This window comes from Ursus maritimus, assembly GCF_017311325.1.
Source record: "Ursus maritimus isolate PB19 chromosome X unlocalized genomic scaffold, ASM1731132v1 scaffold_X1, whole genome shotgun sequence".
NCBI classification, from domain to species: Eukaryota; Metazoa; Chordata; class Mammalia; order Carnivora; family Ursidae; genus Ursus; species Ursus maritimus.
Genome location: NW_024423319.1, coordinates 1075364 through 1094550, shown reverse-complemented (window position 1 = coordinate 1094550; position 19187 = coordinate 1075364). Strand labels below are relative to the sequence as shown.

At 41.9% G+C, this 19187-nt stretch overlaps 1 protein-coding gene across 2 annotated transcripts in view; it reads right to left on the bottom strand.

Moving 5' to 3' along the window:
* The window catches only part of GAB3 (GRB2 associated binding protein 3), an 85011-nt gene that overhangs the window by 2413 nt on the left and 63411 nt on the right, over nucleotides 1–19187 (bottom strand). For both annotated transcript variants that reach the window (XM_040626687.1, XM_008686773.2), the window contains exons 9-10: nucleotides 2663–2776; nucleotides 1–878 (exon numbers count right to left, since the gene is read on the bottom strand). The exon at nucleotides 1–878 is cut by the window's left edge and continues 2413 nt beyond it. In XM_040626687.1, the coding sequence (XP_040482621.1) occupies nucleotides 762–878; nucleotides 2663–2776 (231 nt within the window). In that variant the 3' untranslated portion in view covers nucleotides 1–761. The remainder of the gene's footprint in view (nucleotides 879–2662; nucleotides 2777–19187) is intronic.

Here is a 19187-nt window from a genome sequence, read left to right as displayed (position 1 = left end):
AATGGAAGACCCACCCAGCCAGTGTCATCTTTTGTGCTCATAACAGAGTCCAGGACTGACTGCCCCTGTCACTTGAATTGTCTTTCTCTGGGGGTAGAAATTATTTGTCTGTTGTGAGTCTTCAAGTAAGGAATGCAGATTCTGCCACCATCTCAGGTTTGATCCCCTCAACCGTGTCTTCAGGGGCTGGGACAAAATGGTCTCCAGGAGCCTCTCTGCCAGTATAATTTGTGATCCAGGAAGCACAGAAGAGAGGTCAGAATTTTCAAGCATTAGAGTCAAATGATTCTGTCTGGTGCAGCAATACTGGTTCTCATCTACACTCCAAATGCTCTGCTGGAGAGATTCTTAACGAAACCCTAGGGAAAATATTCTCCCAAGTCTTGTTTTTATTGTTCCTACGCTGCCTAAGTGAATGGAGTTTTCTACATTACAGTCCAGGGCTGTAGAATCCTCCATCGCTGGCTCTTATGTCTGTGGAGCCAACTCCAAGCATCCCAGAGGCTCTGGGCAAGCGTGGCTGGGGAAGGTCACCACCGAGACGGGTGAGGGTGAGGGTGAGGGTGGGGGCTAGGAGACGACTTCCTTCTCCTCTCCATTCAGTGTGTACAAATAAATCCTTTCTCCCAAAGGTTCTTGCCAAGCCCACAGAAATTACAGATTCTCTCTGGACCTGCATTGACCATTGGTGCAATTCTGGCAAAAAAAACTGAGAGCGAGCCCCAAGCTTCCCTGCCCCACACACGGCCCAAGCACGTGTCTCACACTTTCGATTGCCTCTCGTCCGTCCACTCCTGCCTTGTGCTCTGGAGGGCTTGCGTCTTCTGCTCATCCACCTGCACATAGTCGACCCTTTGCTCTTCTGAAAGGAGAAGTTTCTGAAGCGGGAGAACAAAAAGGTTTTCATTACATTGAATTAAAAAAATCAGGAAAATATCAGCCCTTTAGGGGTAGATTACAGCGTCATTAAATATTTGCTACCCCTTCCTCCTGGGTCGTTCTCTGCAGAAGCCTTACACTTTGGGTATATGTTTAAATCTCTCTTTTCCTGGGCTCCCTTCAACTGCTCTCTAGCCATTTGATCTGCTCTCACCGATATAACGTGAGTGGAAGTGACACATGCCAATCTGAAAGGGAAAAGACCCAGCACGTGATTCGGCCACGAGACCAGTGTACCTCGGCTGGGGGCTGCTTCTCCTGGGCCCCGGTGGCAGATGACCTGGCCTGCAGCCAAATGTTCCATGAGCAACAACAGAGAAGGCCTCTGCTGTCGCAAGCCACTAAGATTTGGGGGTTGTCTGTCTTGACCGCAGAGCCTACCAAAACTGACTGAGGCACTCTTTTGTACTTGTTGGTCTCCCCCTTCTGACCAGTTTTTCTGGAATATCAGTTCAGGTTTTGGGAATGAAATTAAAGGTAAAGGAGAAGTGGGAGTTCATTTGGCAAAAGGAAAGGGAAATCTTCAGATTTTCTTCCTGCACACACACAAAATGGATTCATACTGTATCTCCTGTTCAGCTAAGTTGCTTTTTCTCATCAAACAATATACATTGTTAGGCACATTTTAGATTACGACCATCCCTTGCTCAAAAATATTTAGCTGACCCTATGATCCAGCCATTGCACTACTGGGTATTTACCCCAAAGATACAGACGTAGTGAAGAGAAGGGCCATATGCACCCCAATGTTCATAGCAGCATTGTCCACAATAGCTAAACTGTGGAAGGAGCCGAGATGCCCTTCAACAGATGACTGGATTAAGAAGTTGTGGTCCATATATACAATGGAATATTACTCAGCTATCAGAAAGAACGAGTTCTCAACATTTGCTACAACATGGACGGCACTGGAGGAGATAATGCTAAGTGAAATAAGTCAAGCAGAGAAAGACAATTATCATATGATTTCTCTCATCTATGGAACATAAGAACTAGGAAGATCGGTAGGGGAAGAAAGGGATAAAGAAAGGGGGGGTAATCAGAAGGGGGAATGAAGCATGAGAGACTATGGACTATGAGAAACAAACTGAGGGCCTCAGAGGGGAGGCGGGTGGGGGAATGGGATAGACTGGTGATGGGTAGTAAGGAGGGCACGTATTGCATGGTGCACTGGGTGTTATACACAACTAATGAATCATCGAGCCTTACATCGGAAACCGGGGATGTACTGTATGGTGACTAACATAATATAATAAAAAATCATTAAAAAAAAAAAAGAAAAAAAAAAGAAAAAAATATTTAGCTGTTTTGCACTACTTACCATTCCTTCCTTCTGCGGCTTACACTGTGTAGTGGGTGACTGGCTAGGGTGGCTGACATGTATTAACTCGTTTCATCCTCACGACTGGCCTTGATGTAAATGTTATTATTTCTGATCCCCACTTTACAGATGAGAATACTATCTAAAGAAGTCAAAACTGCTCAACCCGGCATTTGAGGCCCTTTACTGAGGGGCTCCAATTGCAATGGAGGGCTCTTGTCACCCCTCCCCAGAGTCTACCCAAACTACACCATTCCTTCTTCCCTCGGCAGACCCCTCCTACACCTATACACATCTGTATATTTAAGACCTTCCAAAGAGAACATGCACTGTTGAATCATCAGGAAAATCTAAACAGAAAAGGAATCTCCTGGGAATTCTCAGACACAAGATACTTCCTACCTGCTGTATAGGGGCTGGTGATGCTGAATTGAAGTCCAGAGCTAAATAATCCAGGCTGAATTTCTTTGTCCATGTCAGCGCACCACTGCTTAGGGAGTTGGCTGTTCTGTGATTCTAGAAACCAACATCACAGGACTCAGGTTAAGGATAGCTGGCTGGGCTGCCCAAGGGAAGGAGGGTGAGTCGTGTCTCCACTTGAGCATCTGCCATCAGATCACAACAGAGCGGTCTGACGAGACCTGCGCGGAGCAGCCCCCACATCTGAGGGAGAGCTGGCGTGTGAAATACAGTACAGCCAGTTCGGCTTTCACACAGAGCTATCCCTCTATTCACCCTGGAAACAGGTGACCAAAATCTCCCTCAAGAAGAAACTGTTTTAAGGATATGACAGGCCCAGGATACCTTAGAGACTAAATCCCCAAAAGTTCGATCACATTTATTAAAGTTCTAGTAAAGGCCCCCCAAATGCATTCCAAGACACTTTATACAATGCGAACAGTGTAACGTGTGCGACACACACGCGTGGACTCACCACTCAGCTTGAGAAGCACCTGCTCCCCTCCTCCGACCTCCTCTCCTCACAAGAGACTATAGTGAACTTTTGCATTTACCAGTCTTTTTAAATACGGTTTTGACAGTGTGGAAGTACCCTCAAATCACATACTTGAGTTTTGCCTGTTTTGAACTTTTATCAGCAGAAGCCTTTTCCATGTATTTTTGGTGACTTCCCTTGTTGCTCCAGATTACATACTTCACACTCGCCCCGCTCATGCACTGGCCTTCCCAGTTACTTCCAAGCAATGCTGCCGTGAGCACGCGTGTGCTGGTGGAAGAGCTGCAAGGGTGTGGGCCCGGGACCAGAACTTCTGGCTTACAGGGTGTGTGCATCTTCAACTTTACTATCACCAAACTATTTCTGAACAGGCTGTGGTTACACCAACTTACACACTTACCAGGAGTGTATACGACCTCTTATCGCTCTTCATCCTGGCCAACACTTGGTAATATCCGAGTTTTTCATGTTTTCCCCACATCATTTGGGGAAAATGGTATCTTACTGTGGTTTGGTCTTCTATGCCCTTATAATTAATTGGCCACCTTTTCATATGTTTAAGGACCATCTATTTTTTTCTCTTCTGTGAGTTGTCTGTTCAGGTTTGTTTTTGTTTTGCTGGTTTTTATATGGAAGTGCCTGCATTTTTCTGATTTTCCTCAGTACTTCCTCATATATCCTGGAAAGCAATCATTTATTGGTGATGTGTGTTACAAATGGCCTATCACAATCTACAGTTGTTCTTTCTTTCTTTTTATGCTATTTTCTAAATGAAGACTAGTTCCCACTTTTAAGGTAATATTTTCCTGAGTGGCTTGTTTTTGTATTTTAAGGAATCCTTCCGATGCTGAGGTCATAACTTGTTGCCCCGTATTTTCTCCTAAAATTATGAAGTTTTGCCCGTCACGTTTTAGTCCAGCCTGAGCTGATTTTAACCTATGGTGGTAAAATAGGGATACAATCCATTCCTGTTTTGTTGCTTTTACCCCACATGGCTAGCCACCCTTTCTTCCGTGATGCAACCTCTAGTCACATATTAAGTTTCCATATGTGAATAGATGTTGAGTTCTATCAAATACTTATTCTGCATCTAATGAGATAATCACATCATTTTCTCCTTTAATATGTTAATGTGCTAGACTGACTTCATAGCTTCTTGTAATTTATAGTTGCCATAGCTCATCTTTCAGAAAATATTCAGGAGTGCATTTGTTGCGAGGAGTGCAGGGTGTTGCGTGGAAGCCTGACTCACCAGATTCTACTCCGAAACTAATATAACACTGCATGTTAACTAACTGAAACTAAAATGAAAACTTTACAAAAAGGTAGTAATAGATTTTAAAACCGCTTCCCCTTCTGACATAGTTTTGTTTCCTCTGATGTGTTTTGGTCTCTACACTTCATTCCAGAGCTTTCCTGAAAGGTCTGATGAAATCACTGGCTGCCTGCTCATATTTAAGAGTCAAAGACCCAAAAGTTGACTGAAGCCTTGAGTACATTGGTGGTGCTTGTTAACTGTGGGGTTCACTGCAGGGTGACCCTGCTGGATGGTTTTCTTGGGTAACCCTCAATGTTAAGACCTAGGTCTTCCTCGGGCTGCTCAAATAGCCCACAGAACAATCTTCCAATCTCCAGAACTCAATTGGAAAGGTCGGATTGTCAACACTGTGGAAAAAGAAGGGCTAGAGAACAGGTTCAGGAATGGTTCTCGTATCCATGAGGCATATTTACCTAATCATTTCATGTTTAGTACAGTATTCTTGGTCAAATGGGTCTAATGTCTCCCCCCGCCAGTGCAGAGAACCCTTGATTTACTCTCTCTAGAGACTACACTTCAACTTTTCTGTAGAGATGGGGAGTCATAGTGGTCTACCTCCATGCAGTGAGGGAGGGGCATTTTGAGATTTACCTGCTGCTTATGCAGACTTTGGACCACCACTCCTTCTTTTCCTTTCCCTTCAGCCCTACTTCCAGAACTATGTGCCATGGACAATTCCTGAACCTTTTGGGTATTCTGTAGTAGATTCTGTCTCCCCTCCACCCCCAGTGTATTTAGAATTTAACTTTCTTGGGTCTGATAAGTCATTTACCACACATCCATCTGCTTTCCAGTTTCCAATGTCACTGCTATTATCTTCTTCAGTTCTCTGCACCCGTATGTGTTTATGCCTTTAACAAATCCCTTTACTGACATTTCAGAGGCTATTTTGGGATGGAGGGAAAATAGAAGCCTGCGGTCAATCTGCCGTCTTTATGGAGATTGTCCAGGAGCAGATTCTGAAATGTTAAACCCACTTTGTATACCTGAGATAAATTCAACTTGTTTGTGTATACTCTCAGCTTTTCATAATGCTGGACTTATTTTGCTAAAATCTTCTTTAGGGCTTCTTTTCTAACAACTTTATCGAGCTGGAATTCCAGACCATACAATTCTCCCATTTAAAGCGGACAATACAGTGATGCTTTGCAGATGCCCATATGCAATCATTGTCTCAACTAATTTTAGAACATTTTTCATCACCCCAAAAAGAAATCCTGCACCCCTTAGCTGACACCCCCAGTCTCACCATCTCCCCAGGCTCTAGGCCACCACCACCAATCTACTTTCTGTCTCTACAGACTTGCTATTCTAGACATTCCATACAAACGCAGTCATACAGTATGTGGTCTTTTGAGATGACTGGCTTCTTTCACTCAGCATACTGTTTTCAAGGTTCACCAGTGTTTCACTGCATGGCTGCATAGCATTCCATTGGGTGGCTATCCCACATTTTATTTACCAAGTCAACAGCTGATGAGCATTTGGGCTATTTTCACTTTTTGGCTATTAAAAGAGTGCTGCTGGGGCACCTGGGTGGCTCAGTCAGTTAAGCGTCTCGTCTGCCTTTGGCTCAGGTCATGATCCTGGGGTCCTGGGATCCGGCTACATCAGGCTCCCTGCTATGAACATTTGTGTACAAAATTTGGTTGGACATTTTCTCCTTTAGGATATTTTAACCTGTGTCAATGAGTAAAATTGGTCTATAATTTTGTACTTATGTTGTCGCTATTTGTTTTGGTATCAACGTATTTTAACCTTATAATATAAGGTGGGTAATATTTCCTTTTTTCCATTCCCTGGAGGCATTTACATAATAAGACTGTAATCATCTCTTCCTTTTGGTAGAAAGTGTCTGTATAGTTCTTTGGGCCTCATGATCCTTTGTGGTACAATTTCCCTACTGATTCAGTTTCTCTAGTGGTTATATAATCATTCAGGTTTTCTATTTCTACTTGAATGTGTTTTTGGATATTTTCTGATAATTTGCCTATTTTCACCAAAGTTGTCAAATTCGCTGGCATGAAGTTCATAATATTCTCTTACATCATCAATCTCTGGTGTATTTGCAATTACTACCTCCTTTACAGTTTTAATATTGTTTATTTGTATCCATTGCTTTTCTTGATTAGTTATGTTCAATTTTCTCTTTATTTTTTTAAAAAGATTTTATTTATTTGACAGAGAGAGCACAAGCAGGGGGAACAGCAGAGGGAGAAGCAGGCTCCCCGTAGAGCAGGGAGCCCGATGCGGGGCTCAATCCCAGGACTGAGCCAATTGTCCACCTGCCTTCGGTTCAGGTCATGATCCCCAATTTTAGTCTTTAAAGAGCCAATTAGGTAAGCGTTGATCCTCTCTAATTTTGTTACTTTGTTCATTTCTGTTCTTGCCTTTATTCACTTTCCTTTCGTGGGATTTATTTTTTCAATTTGTTATTATGAAAATTTTCTAACAATCAGTCAAACTGAAGAAAATATACTGTGAACACCCATATCCCCACCATTTACATTCTACCACTAACATCTGATTACACTAAATTGCTCGTGAGTCTTCGAACTGTCTGAGGACTGGTATCTTTCACGAATTGTGAGAAACTCTGCCATTATCCCTTAACACATTGTTTCTCTATCTTTTTTATTATCTCCTTCTAGAACTCTGACTAGACAAATGTTTGACCTTCTCATACTATCTTCCATGTCTCAAATTTCTCTACGCTTTTATCTCCTTGTCCTGATTTACTAGTAACTTCCTCACAATTATCTTCCAGTTCACTAAATCCCTCTTTGGGTTTAATCTGCTCAACCCATCCAATGAGTTTCTAATTTTTTTTTGAGATTTTTATTTGTTTATTTGAGAGACAGAGAGCATGAGCAGGGAGCCGGATGTGGGACTAGATCCCAGAACCCTGAAATCATAACCTGAGCCGAAGGCAGATGCTTAACAGACTGAGCCACCCAGGTGCCCCCATTGAGTTTCTAATTTCATCCCAATTTTTATTTCTAGAAGTTCTAAATGGTCTTTTCTAATCTGCCTGGTCATTTTTTAAAAAATTTTATTTATTTATTTGACAGAGAGAGAGACAGCGAAAGAGGGAACACAAGTAGGAGGAGCGGGAGAGGGAGAGGCCAGCCCCGCTCCCCTGCTTAGCAGGGAGCCCAACATGGGGCTTGATCCCAGGACACCAGGATCAGGACCTGAGCCGAAGGCAGAAGCCCAATGACTGAGCCACCTAGGGGCCCCTGGTAATTTTTTAATAGTATCTAGTTAGTCCAACTTTCAACTCATCTTATTTCTTTAAATATTATCAAACATAATTATTTTATATTCAAAATCCAATTATTTCCAATAATGGGTTACTTCTGTATTTGATTCTAGTGTTTGTGATTCTTATCAATTCTCAGGATTTGTAATTCCTTGACATTTTTGGTCCCAGAGATTCCCCTTCCTTTCTTGTCAGTGAGTTTTGTTTTTTTAAAATATATTCTCTATCATTTTAAGATACTTTGTGTGGTGGTATGTGGTTTTCATGGTAGTTTGCCTACTGAAGTGCCCCATCAAATTAAAAAAAAACAGAACAAATGTAGTTCCAGTTCCTTTTTTTAAGATTGTATTTTTAAGTAATCGTTACTCCTTACGTGTGTTTCAAACTCACAACCCTGAGATCAAGAGCTGCATGCTCTACCAACTGAGCCAGCGGGGCGGCCCAATGTAGTTCTACTTCTAATGTTGGATTAAATAATTTTGACCACCCTCCCTGGAAAGAACAATATTTCATTTTTGGTAGAATCTGATGAATTGCTTCTAAAATTGTATGGGAATAGAAAGGACCAAAAATAGCCAAAGAAACCTGAGGAAGATAAGCGAAGCGGGACTTATTGTCCTTGTTATTGAGACTTATCAAGCTACAGTAACTAGCATAGTGGGGTATTGTCCAAAGATAGATATGTAGACCAATGGAACAGATTTGAGAGCCCATAAAAAGACCCATACACACATGGATATTTGATTTATGGCAAAGACGGCACTGCAGAATAATGGCAAATTATAGTAATTTTAAATAAATGGTGACAGATCAATTAGAGAAACATATCAAGGGAAAATGAAACTTGACTCCTACCTTAAATCATACACAGAAGTTAATTCCAGGTGCATTGTAGACCTAACTGTGAAAGGTACAACTATAAAGGTTCTGGCAAATAACTACAATTCACCCAAGATTACATAGATCATGGTAATGGTCCTGCAACTATTAAATAAAATTGAAGTCACCCACATGGTTTCACTGATAAATTAACCAAAACACTTAAAGAATAAATAACACTAATTCTACACAATCTGTTCCAGAAAACAGAAGAGGAGAGAACACTTCCCAAGGATCCCAACATTACCTTGATAACAAGGCAAAGACACTGTGAAAAACCTGCAGATCAGTATCCATCATGACTATGGATAGAGAACCCTCAACAAAATGCTAACAAATTAAATCCAGCAATACCTAAAAAGAATACTACACCATGACCAAATGGGATTTATTCGGTGAATAAAAGACTGATTCGATATTTAAAAATAAACCAGTGTAGTCCACGATATTTACAGTCTAAAGAAGAAAACTAAATGATCATATCAATGAATACAGAAAAGCATTTGATAAAATCCAGCATCCATTCATGATAAAACAAACAAACAAACAAACAACCAAAACAACCTCTCAGAAAACTAAGACGAGAAGGGAACTTCCTTACCCTGATAAAGAACATCTATAAAATACCCACAGCTAACACCATACTCAAAGTGAAAGACTGAATGATTTCCCTCTGAAACGGAGACAAAGAGATTCATCTCACCACATGTATTCAACATTGTACTAAGAGTGTCAGGCTGGTGATAAAGCAAGTAAAAGAATGAAGGAGCATACAGACTGAAAAGGAAGGAATAAAACACTGTATTTACAGATGAGATGATCATGTAAACAGAAAACCGCACGGAATCAAAAGAAAATAAATCTCCCGTATTTAATAAGGGAAATTAGCAAGGTCACAGGATACAAGGCCAACACACAAAAAATAGTATTTGTATATACTGCCAGTAGACAATTGAAAGCCTGAAATTACAAAAATGCCATTTACAATAGCTCCAAAAAGTGAAATACACAGGTAGAAATCTAATAAAACATAACATCTATATGTTTAAATTACAAAATTCTGAGGAAAGAAGTAAAGAAAATCTGAATAAATGGAGGCACACCATATTCATGAATTAGAAGATTCAGCATAGTAATTCCAATCAAAATCACATCAGGATATTTTGTTAGATAATGACAAGCTTATTCCAAAATTTATATGGAAAGACAAAGAGGGCAGAATAACAAAAAACATTTTTTAAACAAGAATGACATTGGAGAAAATATGCTTCCCATTTTAAGATTTACTACTATAAAGCTTCAGTAATCCAGACTACAGTATAGACAAAATGATAAACACATAGATCCATGGATCAGAATATAAAGACTACAAAAATATGCTCAAATGATGTTTTACAAAAGTGCAAAGGCAATTCAATGAAGAAAAGATTGTCCTGTCAATAAATGATAAACTGGAACATTTTGGACATCTGTATGTTAAAAAATCATTCTCAACAGCATCTCATACCTTATATAAAAAGTAACTCAAGGGGCGCCTGGGTGGCACAGCGGTTAAGCGTCTGCCTTCGGCTCAGGGCATGATCCCGGCGTTCTGGGATCGAGCCCCACATCAGGCTCCTCCGCTATGAGCCTGCTTCTTCCTCTCCCACTCCCCCTGCTTGTGTTCCCTCTCTCACTGGCTGTCTCTATCTCTGTCAAATAAATAAATAAAATCTTTAAAAAAAAAAAAAGTAACTCAAAATGGATTCCAGACCTTCCAGAAAAACCTAAAAACATGATACTTTTAGAAGAAAACATAAGAAAATCCCAGTGACCCAGTAGGGTTAGGCAAATAATTCTTCGACATGATAACAATCCGTCAATGAAAAAAGTCAATATATATAAAAAAGAAAAAAGTCAATAAACTGGGCTTAATCAACAGGCAGTAATGTCTCTGCCACTGGCCGTGGCAACATTTCCCTAGTTATGTCTCCTGAGGCAAGGGAAATAAAAACAAAAATAAACTATTGGGACTTCATCAAAATGAAAAGCTTCTGCACAGGGAAGGAAACAATCAACAAAGTTAAAAGGCAACCTACAGAATGGGAGAAGGTATTTGCAAAATACATGAACAACTTCTTACACAACTCAACACCCAAAAAACAAATAATCCAATTAAAAACAGGCAGAAGACATAACAGACGTTTCTCCAAAGAAGACATTCAGGTGGCCAACAGACACATGAAAAGATGCTCAACATCACTGATCATCAGGGAAATGCAAATCAAAGCTACAATGAGATAACATCTCACACCTGTCAGAATGGCTAAAATCAAAAACACAAGATAGGGACTCCTGGCTGCCTCAGTCAGTAGAGCATGCGACTCTTGATTTCAGGGTTGTAAATTCAAGCCCCACATTGGGTGTAGAGATTACTAAAACAAAAACAAAAACAAAACAAAAAAACAAACCTGCAAGAAACAACAGGTGTTGACGAGGATATGGAGAAGAAGGAAGCCTCTTGCACTGTTGTTGGGAATGAAAACTGATGCAGCCACTGTGGAAAACAGTATGGAGGTTCCTCAAAAAATTAAACATAGAGCTACTCTATGACCCAGTAATTGCATGACTGGGTATCTCCCCAGAAAATACAAAAACACTAATTCAAAGGGATACATGCACCCCAACATTGATAGCAGCATTATCAACAACAGCCAAATTATGGAAGTAGCCCAAGTGTCCACTGACTGACGAATGGATAAAGAAGATGTGGTGTGTATACACATACACACACACACACACACACACACACACACACACACAGGAATATTATTTGGCCATGAAAAAAACAACATCATGGATGGAGCTAGAGAGTATAATGCTAAGTGAAATAAGTCTATCAGAGAAAGACAAACAGCATATAATTTCACTCATATGTGGAATTTGAGAAACAAGACAAATGAGCAAAGGAAAAAAAAAAGAGAGGCAAAACAAGAAACAGACTCTTAACTATAGACAACACACCGGTGGTTACCAGAGGGGAGGTGGGGGGTGAAGGGTTAAATAGATGATGGGGATGAAGGAGGGCATTTGTCCTCATGAGCCATGGGTGCTGTATGAAAGTGCTGACTCACTATATTATATACCTGAAACTAATATAACGCGGGATGTTAACTACACTGGAATAAAAATAAAAACAAATAAATTTGGCTTAATCAAATTTAAACCCTTTGCTCTGCAAAAGACAGAAGAAAATGAAAAGGCAAGCTCCAGACTAAAAAGAAAATTTTTGCAAGTCACATATCAGATGACCTGTACACAGAATATGTAAAGAGCTCTCAAAACCCAATGTAAGCAGACAAAAAACCCAATTAAAACTCAGGCAAGACGATCCAACAGATAGCTACTCCATCAAAGAAGATACATAAATGCCAAACATGCACACAGAAATAAGTCTGACATCATTTGCCATTAGGGAAATACATGTTAAGACTCCAATGACATACCACTACCTACATATTAGAATGTCCAAATTAAAGAAAATACAAAAACAGAGGAGTTAAGATGGCGGAGGAGTAGGAGACACCATTTTCAGCCGGTCCCTCAAGTCGAGCTGGATAGGTACCAGACCAGCCTAAGTAAGGAAAAGTGGCAGGATGACTGGTACATCCCACCAAGGAGGCTACTGGAGCCAGTAGTTTCCATTCCACAAAAATGGACTGACTATTGCCTGGGTGGCGGATACTACCAGGTGCTGGAGACACAGCAGTATGCCAAGGGTACGTCTGTAGTGCCCTGGAGAGTCTCAAAGCCCTGGCTGGAATCAGAAAGTTCTGATTCATGCATAAATGTGCATGAAGCTTGTCATTATGCCATAAATTGAAGAAAGCCTGAAAGATGCCTTCTTTCCAAGGAATCTTGCTAGTCTTCTGGAGCTTCTTAGAATGCTTTATTCCCCCTGCTCCCACCCCCCAGGAAGCAATTTATGCTTCTTGGAAAACTAGACTCAAAGGACACTTTGCTGGGTGCTGCCAGCAGAGGGGAGAGCAAATGGGTGATAAAGAGGTAAGGCGGAAGGCCAGGAGCCAAGTGAGCTAGTGTTCAGCTGATCCGTGATCTGTAGCTGATCCTACACGCCGGATTCCTGACCTACAACCTAAGCCTGAACAACGATGTTAATCTGGGTTTGCAAAGTGACCTCAGAGACCTGTGGAGACTTGGCTGGTGCTCATGAAAAGGCAGGTCTTTCTCCAGCTTCCTCCATGAAGGGCTGTAGTGTTTCTCATTTCACGTCTTTCTCTGAAGGGAAGAATTCTCGTGAAAACACTCAGGACAACTGGGCTGCTTGCGGGCCCAGCAGCAGCGTCTGTCTATGACAGCTGAGCAAAAGCCCATTCCTCTGTTGGTTCTAAGAGGCCCCTGCAGTCTGAACTGCCACTGGCTTCTTGCCCTTGCTCCACGGCTCACAGTGAAACCTGGTGAGGAGTGTATTTTTGAAAGAAGGCTCTCAGAACCACTGTATCAAATGCCGATTCATTCCCTTTCGTTCAACGGAACCACGCTCATCGAACAACTGCTCCGTGCCACTCAATGCTAGATGCCGAGAACACAGGCATGGAAGACCCAGCGTTATCATCATATATTCTTTAGACTCATTATCTTTATCTGCATGTGCCAGGGTTCCATCTGCAAAGACAATCTGCCTGACTGCCCTGATTTGTCCTTTACAGATGTATTCAAGAAGCTGCCTTAATGGAGGGAAACTACATGTGTTTAATTAGGAACAGCTGTTAGAAAGGAAACAGAAAGCTGAGGGCATAGCTCAGTTCTTAGGAGGACCATGCCACAGACAAAAAAACCAGGGCCACGGGACCAGAGTAGCACAGGACCAGGTCACTTGGTGAGTCCGTGGTCCTGAGGGGTTTGTCCCCACCACATGATGCTGGCAGGCCAGTCAGAGCCCTTTGTGCTTCCGGTGTTAAGCTGTCGTCCAGATGACTGCAGAAGCCTTCAAATCCATTGTCCCATTGCCGGCCTCGCCAAACCCTTGTGTGTACTATTTCCAAAGCCAACATGGAAACACAGGTCAGATGGGGTCTCTCTCTTCCTCCAAAGTCTTCAGTGGCTTGCCACTGAGTGTACAACAAGGACTCACTTCCTCTGCCTGGCATTCATGGCCTTCCACAATTCGTGGGGAATCCCCCCTCCCCCCCCAGCCCTCACTATATCTCTGCAGCGCCTGAGGCTTTCATCACAGGACTCGTTTCCCCTCCCCTGTGCCTTTTCCCATAATGTTCCTTCTGCCTCAAATGCTCCCCTCCACCATCACCACAGTTCTCCACCCATAGAAATCAGAGTAATCTTTCTGTGTCCACCTCAAATGCTACTTCCTCCATGAAGCCCTTCCTGATCTTCCCAGTCAGAGAAATTCCTGATTCCTTTGCCTGTCTACCACTTCTTTTTGTGGACAGACCATGTGAGGCAGAAAGAAAGATCGTCTAAGGTAGTGGCAAAGAGGCTAGAGTCTGGAGCAGACTGCCTAGGCTTGAGTCCAATCTCTCACACCTATCTCACTGGGTGGCTGTAAAACAGTAGTATCTGTATCACTGGTTGTTAAGTCACTAGATATAGAGAGAGCAGTTCAGAAATTATGCGGCACATAGAGTTAAAATTATTATTATTACGGCACTAATCTCCTACACTTTTTCTTATCTCCTGTCTCTGTTCCTCTATTACCTATCTCCTAGGACTATGGAGAAAATGAAGTGAGAAATTGTATGTCGTCTGCACTGTCTTTGAATGACAGACCTTAAATAAAGGTCTTACGACTCTACGGTCACTAACTACTACTGTAGTAGTACTCTGATGCCCGTACCTGACATCTTAGTGTCTAGAGAAGTCACTCATCACTGTTCGTTGAATGGGTTACACCCATTCACAAAGGAACAGATAAAGAACTTTCAGTGGGAAATGAGCCTCCCCCTCCAGCCAGCAGAATAATGAGCAGCACCACTTCACTGTCCTTCTTTCCTTAAAGTCCCTGGGAGTGAAACTGCATGCTACTCACAAGAATCCTGCAGCATAGGAATCTGACAGATTGTTTGTGCCTCCAGCTGAGGTGGTCACCACACCTTCAAGCCAAATCTTCTTTCCTGGGGTGTACGCATTGACCACCTGTTCACACAACAAAAGCAGACGGGGATAGGAGGGTTTTAAAAGTTGTTCGCAAGTGAGAAGGAAGACATTCCCTGGAGGGAGCTGCCAGTACCCTGTTCCCAGGTGGTCATGATCTGTGCTTTTGTCATGATGATTCACCCCACAGAGTGAGCTGGCATGCACACACACACATATGCACATACGCGTACCACACACCCACACACACACACCCAGAACACACACAAACATTAACATTGACATATGTCCACTCAAAGAAATGATAATTTTTCCCTAAGTAAACACAAGTGAAAATATGACCATTAGAACAACTGCATTTTCCAGGACATAAGCTGACTGCAACACCCTTCACGGAAGTATAAATCATGTGATATTCCCATTTTAACAAATATTGATAAGGAAATTTTCTTAATACTCTGTTATGGCACATCCCAGGATGAGTCTACTGTCCATACATCAGAAATGAGAAATCATGAGGGCAGAGGTCAATGCTCAGGAGAAATATTTTATAATCACCAGACATGTATATATATTACAACCGCATTTCAAAAATAACTGCAGTAAGTATTAAAAAAAGTCACTGAGCCACAGGTGAAAGATCCCACCTTGGGAGCTTTCCAAGCAGAAGTTTTAAAATGGCCCAGTGTCTGGTCCCCAAATTGGAGGCTGGCCAGACTATCCAGATTAGGGCCCAGATCCCCTAGACAGCAGTCTGGCAGTACTTAGGGATAATGTTGTACTCTGGGAAGCCCCTGGAAGCAGAGCCTGAGACAAAGACTTATCTATAAATAGTTGATTTGGGAAGTAATAACAGGGAGCAGGAAGGAGGAACCAGAGGGCTGAATTAGGGAAAAGGCAAAACCAGTACCAGAATGTGTTTTCAAGTTGGCAACCACTGTTGGCAACTTGTACTCAACCCCGCAGAGAACTTGGTAAGAGTCTTATGAACTATGTCTCAGAACTTTTCTCCCAGGGGAATTCAAGGAGAAGCATACTCATCCCTTGGCTCCTACCCCCCAAAAGGTCAAGAGTAGCCTTGGGCTTGTTAACCTCTGTCCCTCCGCATTACCCCACTTAATTGTGTAGGCATGAGCGTTGAGCAGGTTCCCTGAGTTCTGCATCTCTGCCTTAGTGAAGTCCTAGAGCAGGAAACGAGAAGCGAGGTTGTACCGCATCCCATGGGTGCCAAGCTGGTGACAGCTTGTGCACCTGCCCAGCTCTGGTCTCTGCAGCAATAGTTAGTACGGGAGGTAAGACTGAGAGGATGCCAGTTATGCACGAGCAGAGCTGGATAAAGACAACAGTGTATTTGGATCCTATGGACCAACAATTCCTCTCTTAGGCATACAAACCAAAGGAATTCTTCCTTAGGCCTCTAAGGAGACAAGTATGAGGATGTTCACTATGTCGCTGTTCGATACAGGTTTCCACTGCCGGAGGAATGGAAAAGTAGAAGGTGGTGGATACATACCATATAACATTATGCACCAGTTGGAGCAATAAAGTCAATATAAATCCAGAAACATGAATTAGCTTCAAAGATTTAGTGGTGAGTTAAAAAAAATAGCAACAGAATGAGATTTATGTCACAATATTATTTATATAATTACTCATTCATATCCACTAACAAAAGAGTTTCTAAAGATACATGTCTCTTAAGGACACGTACCAAATGCAGAAGGAAGGCACGCGTAAGAGGGAGGTGAATGTGAGCAGAGATTAGAGATCAAGGCGAAAACGAAAACAAAAGGCTCTTCAGGAACTGATGATAGTCTGCTGTAGTTGAGGGGCATGGTTTTAATTCAATTATCTGCACCTCAGATCCCCCAAAAGAAAAAAAGTAATGTGAGATGTAGCATAAATGCCAGAACTTTCCTTTTCCCAAACCCAGAGACAGACATCAGCAAACAACCATGTTCCTCTTTTCATTTCTCCCTAGGTATAACTGCTTGTCCTCTCCCCCCATCTACTAGCGTGTTTGCATTATTTGAGAACTATTTTAGAATCAGGGTTGGCAAAGTGTCGACCCTTTCAGGAGTAAGTTGTAAAAATATTTCACAAATTTGAGATGGGAGTAAAGATTGTGATCAAGAATGGAAGAAAGATCCTGAGAATTAAAAGTGGAGGTCAACTTGGAGTGTTATTAAAAATTAAGTAAGAATTCTTCCTTGTCCCCAGAAAGAGAAGGGTCACTGAGGACACCACAAGGTCGTTCTCTCTCCCTTCTCGATACTGCTCACAGTGCCCAACCCAAAGGGAACTGGAGACAGTATAAACAAGAAACAAGGAAATGATCAAATGACAGAGCTGTATGGTGAAACTGGACTGCACTGTGCGTTCCCCTCAAAATGTAGGGCTACAAAAACTCTGTGCTTGTGAGAAACTGTGTGTTCCCTTTACAGCTAACTAGAGTAGAGTAACATATTTGTGTTTTTCTTTTTTGCCTTTGGTTTCCAGGATATTCAGAGTTTAATTTTTGCTCAAAGACAGATATTAAAATAAAGCAGTTAGAGAAAAGGGGTTAAGCAAAACAAAAAGGTAAAATTATAGCATGATGAACCTTGAAGTCATTAAGCTAAGTGAAAGAAGCCAGACACAAAAGACCACATGTTGTACAATTCTGGTACGTGAAATGTCCAGAATAGGCAAGTAGGTAGAGACAGAAAGTAGATTAGTGGTTTCCTAGGGCTGGAGAAGGGGAGGGGAAGTGCAGGGGTCGGGGATTGACTACAAACAGATATGGGCTTGCTTTGGGGGGTGATGAACATGTTCTAAGAAAAAATAAATGGTTTCACAATTCTGTGCATACCTTAAAAACTACAGGATTGCACACTTCTAAAGGGTATGCACAGTTTCGTGGTATGTGAATTTTCTCTCAATAAAACTCTGTGTGTGTGTGTCTGTGTGTTTGTGTGTGTGGTATCATTAGCAAAAGGAGACGTAGAGTCTACTAGGCAGATGACTACTGTGGAAGCAGTAATGTACCCTGGAAGTTCTGGGTTTTGCCACACACTGGTTGTGAGAATTTGGGCTTGTTTTTTCTTGAACTTTCTTCATCGACATGTAAAGCCATGCATTGGGAGTAGAGGAAATCAACATGGATGGCACTGGAGGAGATAATGCTAAGTGAAATAAGTCAAGCAGAGAAAGACAATTATCATATGATTGCTCTCATCTATGGAACATAAGAACTAGGACGATCGGTAGGGGAAGAAAGGGATAAAGAAAGGGGGGGTAATCAGAAGGGGGAATGAAACATGAGAGACTATGGACTCTGAGAAACAAACTGAGGGCCTCAGAGGGGAGGGGGGTGGGGGAATGGGATAGACCGGTGATGGGTAGTAAGGAGGGCACGTATTGCATGGTGCACTGGGTGTTGTACGCAACTAATGAGTCATCGAGCCTTACATCGGAAACCGGGAATGTACTGTATGGTGACTAACATAATATAATAAAAAATCATTAAAAAAAAAAGAAAGAAAATACAAAAACAAAAAACCACAGGACCAAGTATGCTCCAGCGGAGCAACTAAAACTCTCATAAAGAGTTGATGAGTGTGCAAAATGGTACAGCCATTATGGAAAAGGTTTTGGCAGTATCTTGTGAAGTTAAACATACAACTGATGACCCAGTTAAACACAGTTGATAACCCAGCCATCTCACTTCTGGGTATTTACCCTAGAGGAGGATTTTTCAACAGCGGCATTATTGACTTTTGGTGTCAGATAATTCTCTGTTGTGGGGAGTTGTGCTATCCACCGTAGGATGCGTAGCATCATCCCTGAACTCTTCCTGCTAAAATGCCAGCACCACAACCCCCTGTGCCAGGTTGTGTCAACCAAAAAGGTCTCTAGACATTGCCGAATGTCCCTTATGGGGCTAAATCATCCCCAGTAGAGAAACACTGCTCTAGAGAAATGAAAACTTATGCCCATACAGAATCTGTAAAAGGCCTTCAAGATCAGGAACAAGACAAGGTGGCCCACTTTTGCAATTTCTATTCAACAAAGTATTGGAAGTTCTAGCTATATACAGCAATTAGGCAAGAAAAAAAAAAGGCAGCCCAATTGGAAAAGAATAAGCAAAATAATCTGTTGTCAACATGGTCTTATATGTAGAAAACTGTAAAGATTCCATGCAAAAAAAATAAACAAATTCGGCAAGGTTGCAGGATACAAAAATCACACCCAAAATTCAGTTGCATTTCTTTTTTTTTTTTAAAGAATTTATTTATTTGACGGAGAGAGGACAGCCAGCGAGAGAGGGAACACAAGCAGAGGGAGTGGGAGAGGAAGAAGCAGGCTCCCGGCCAAGGAGCCTGATGCGGGGCTTGAACCCAGAACACTAGGATCACTCCCT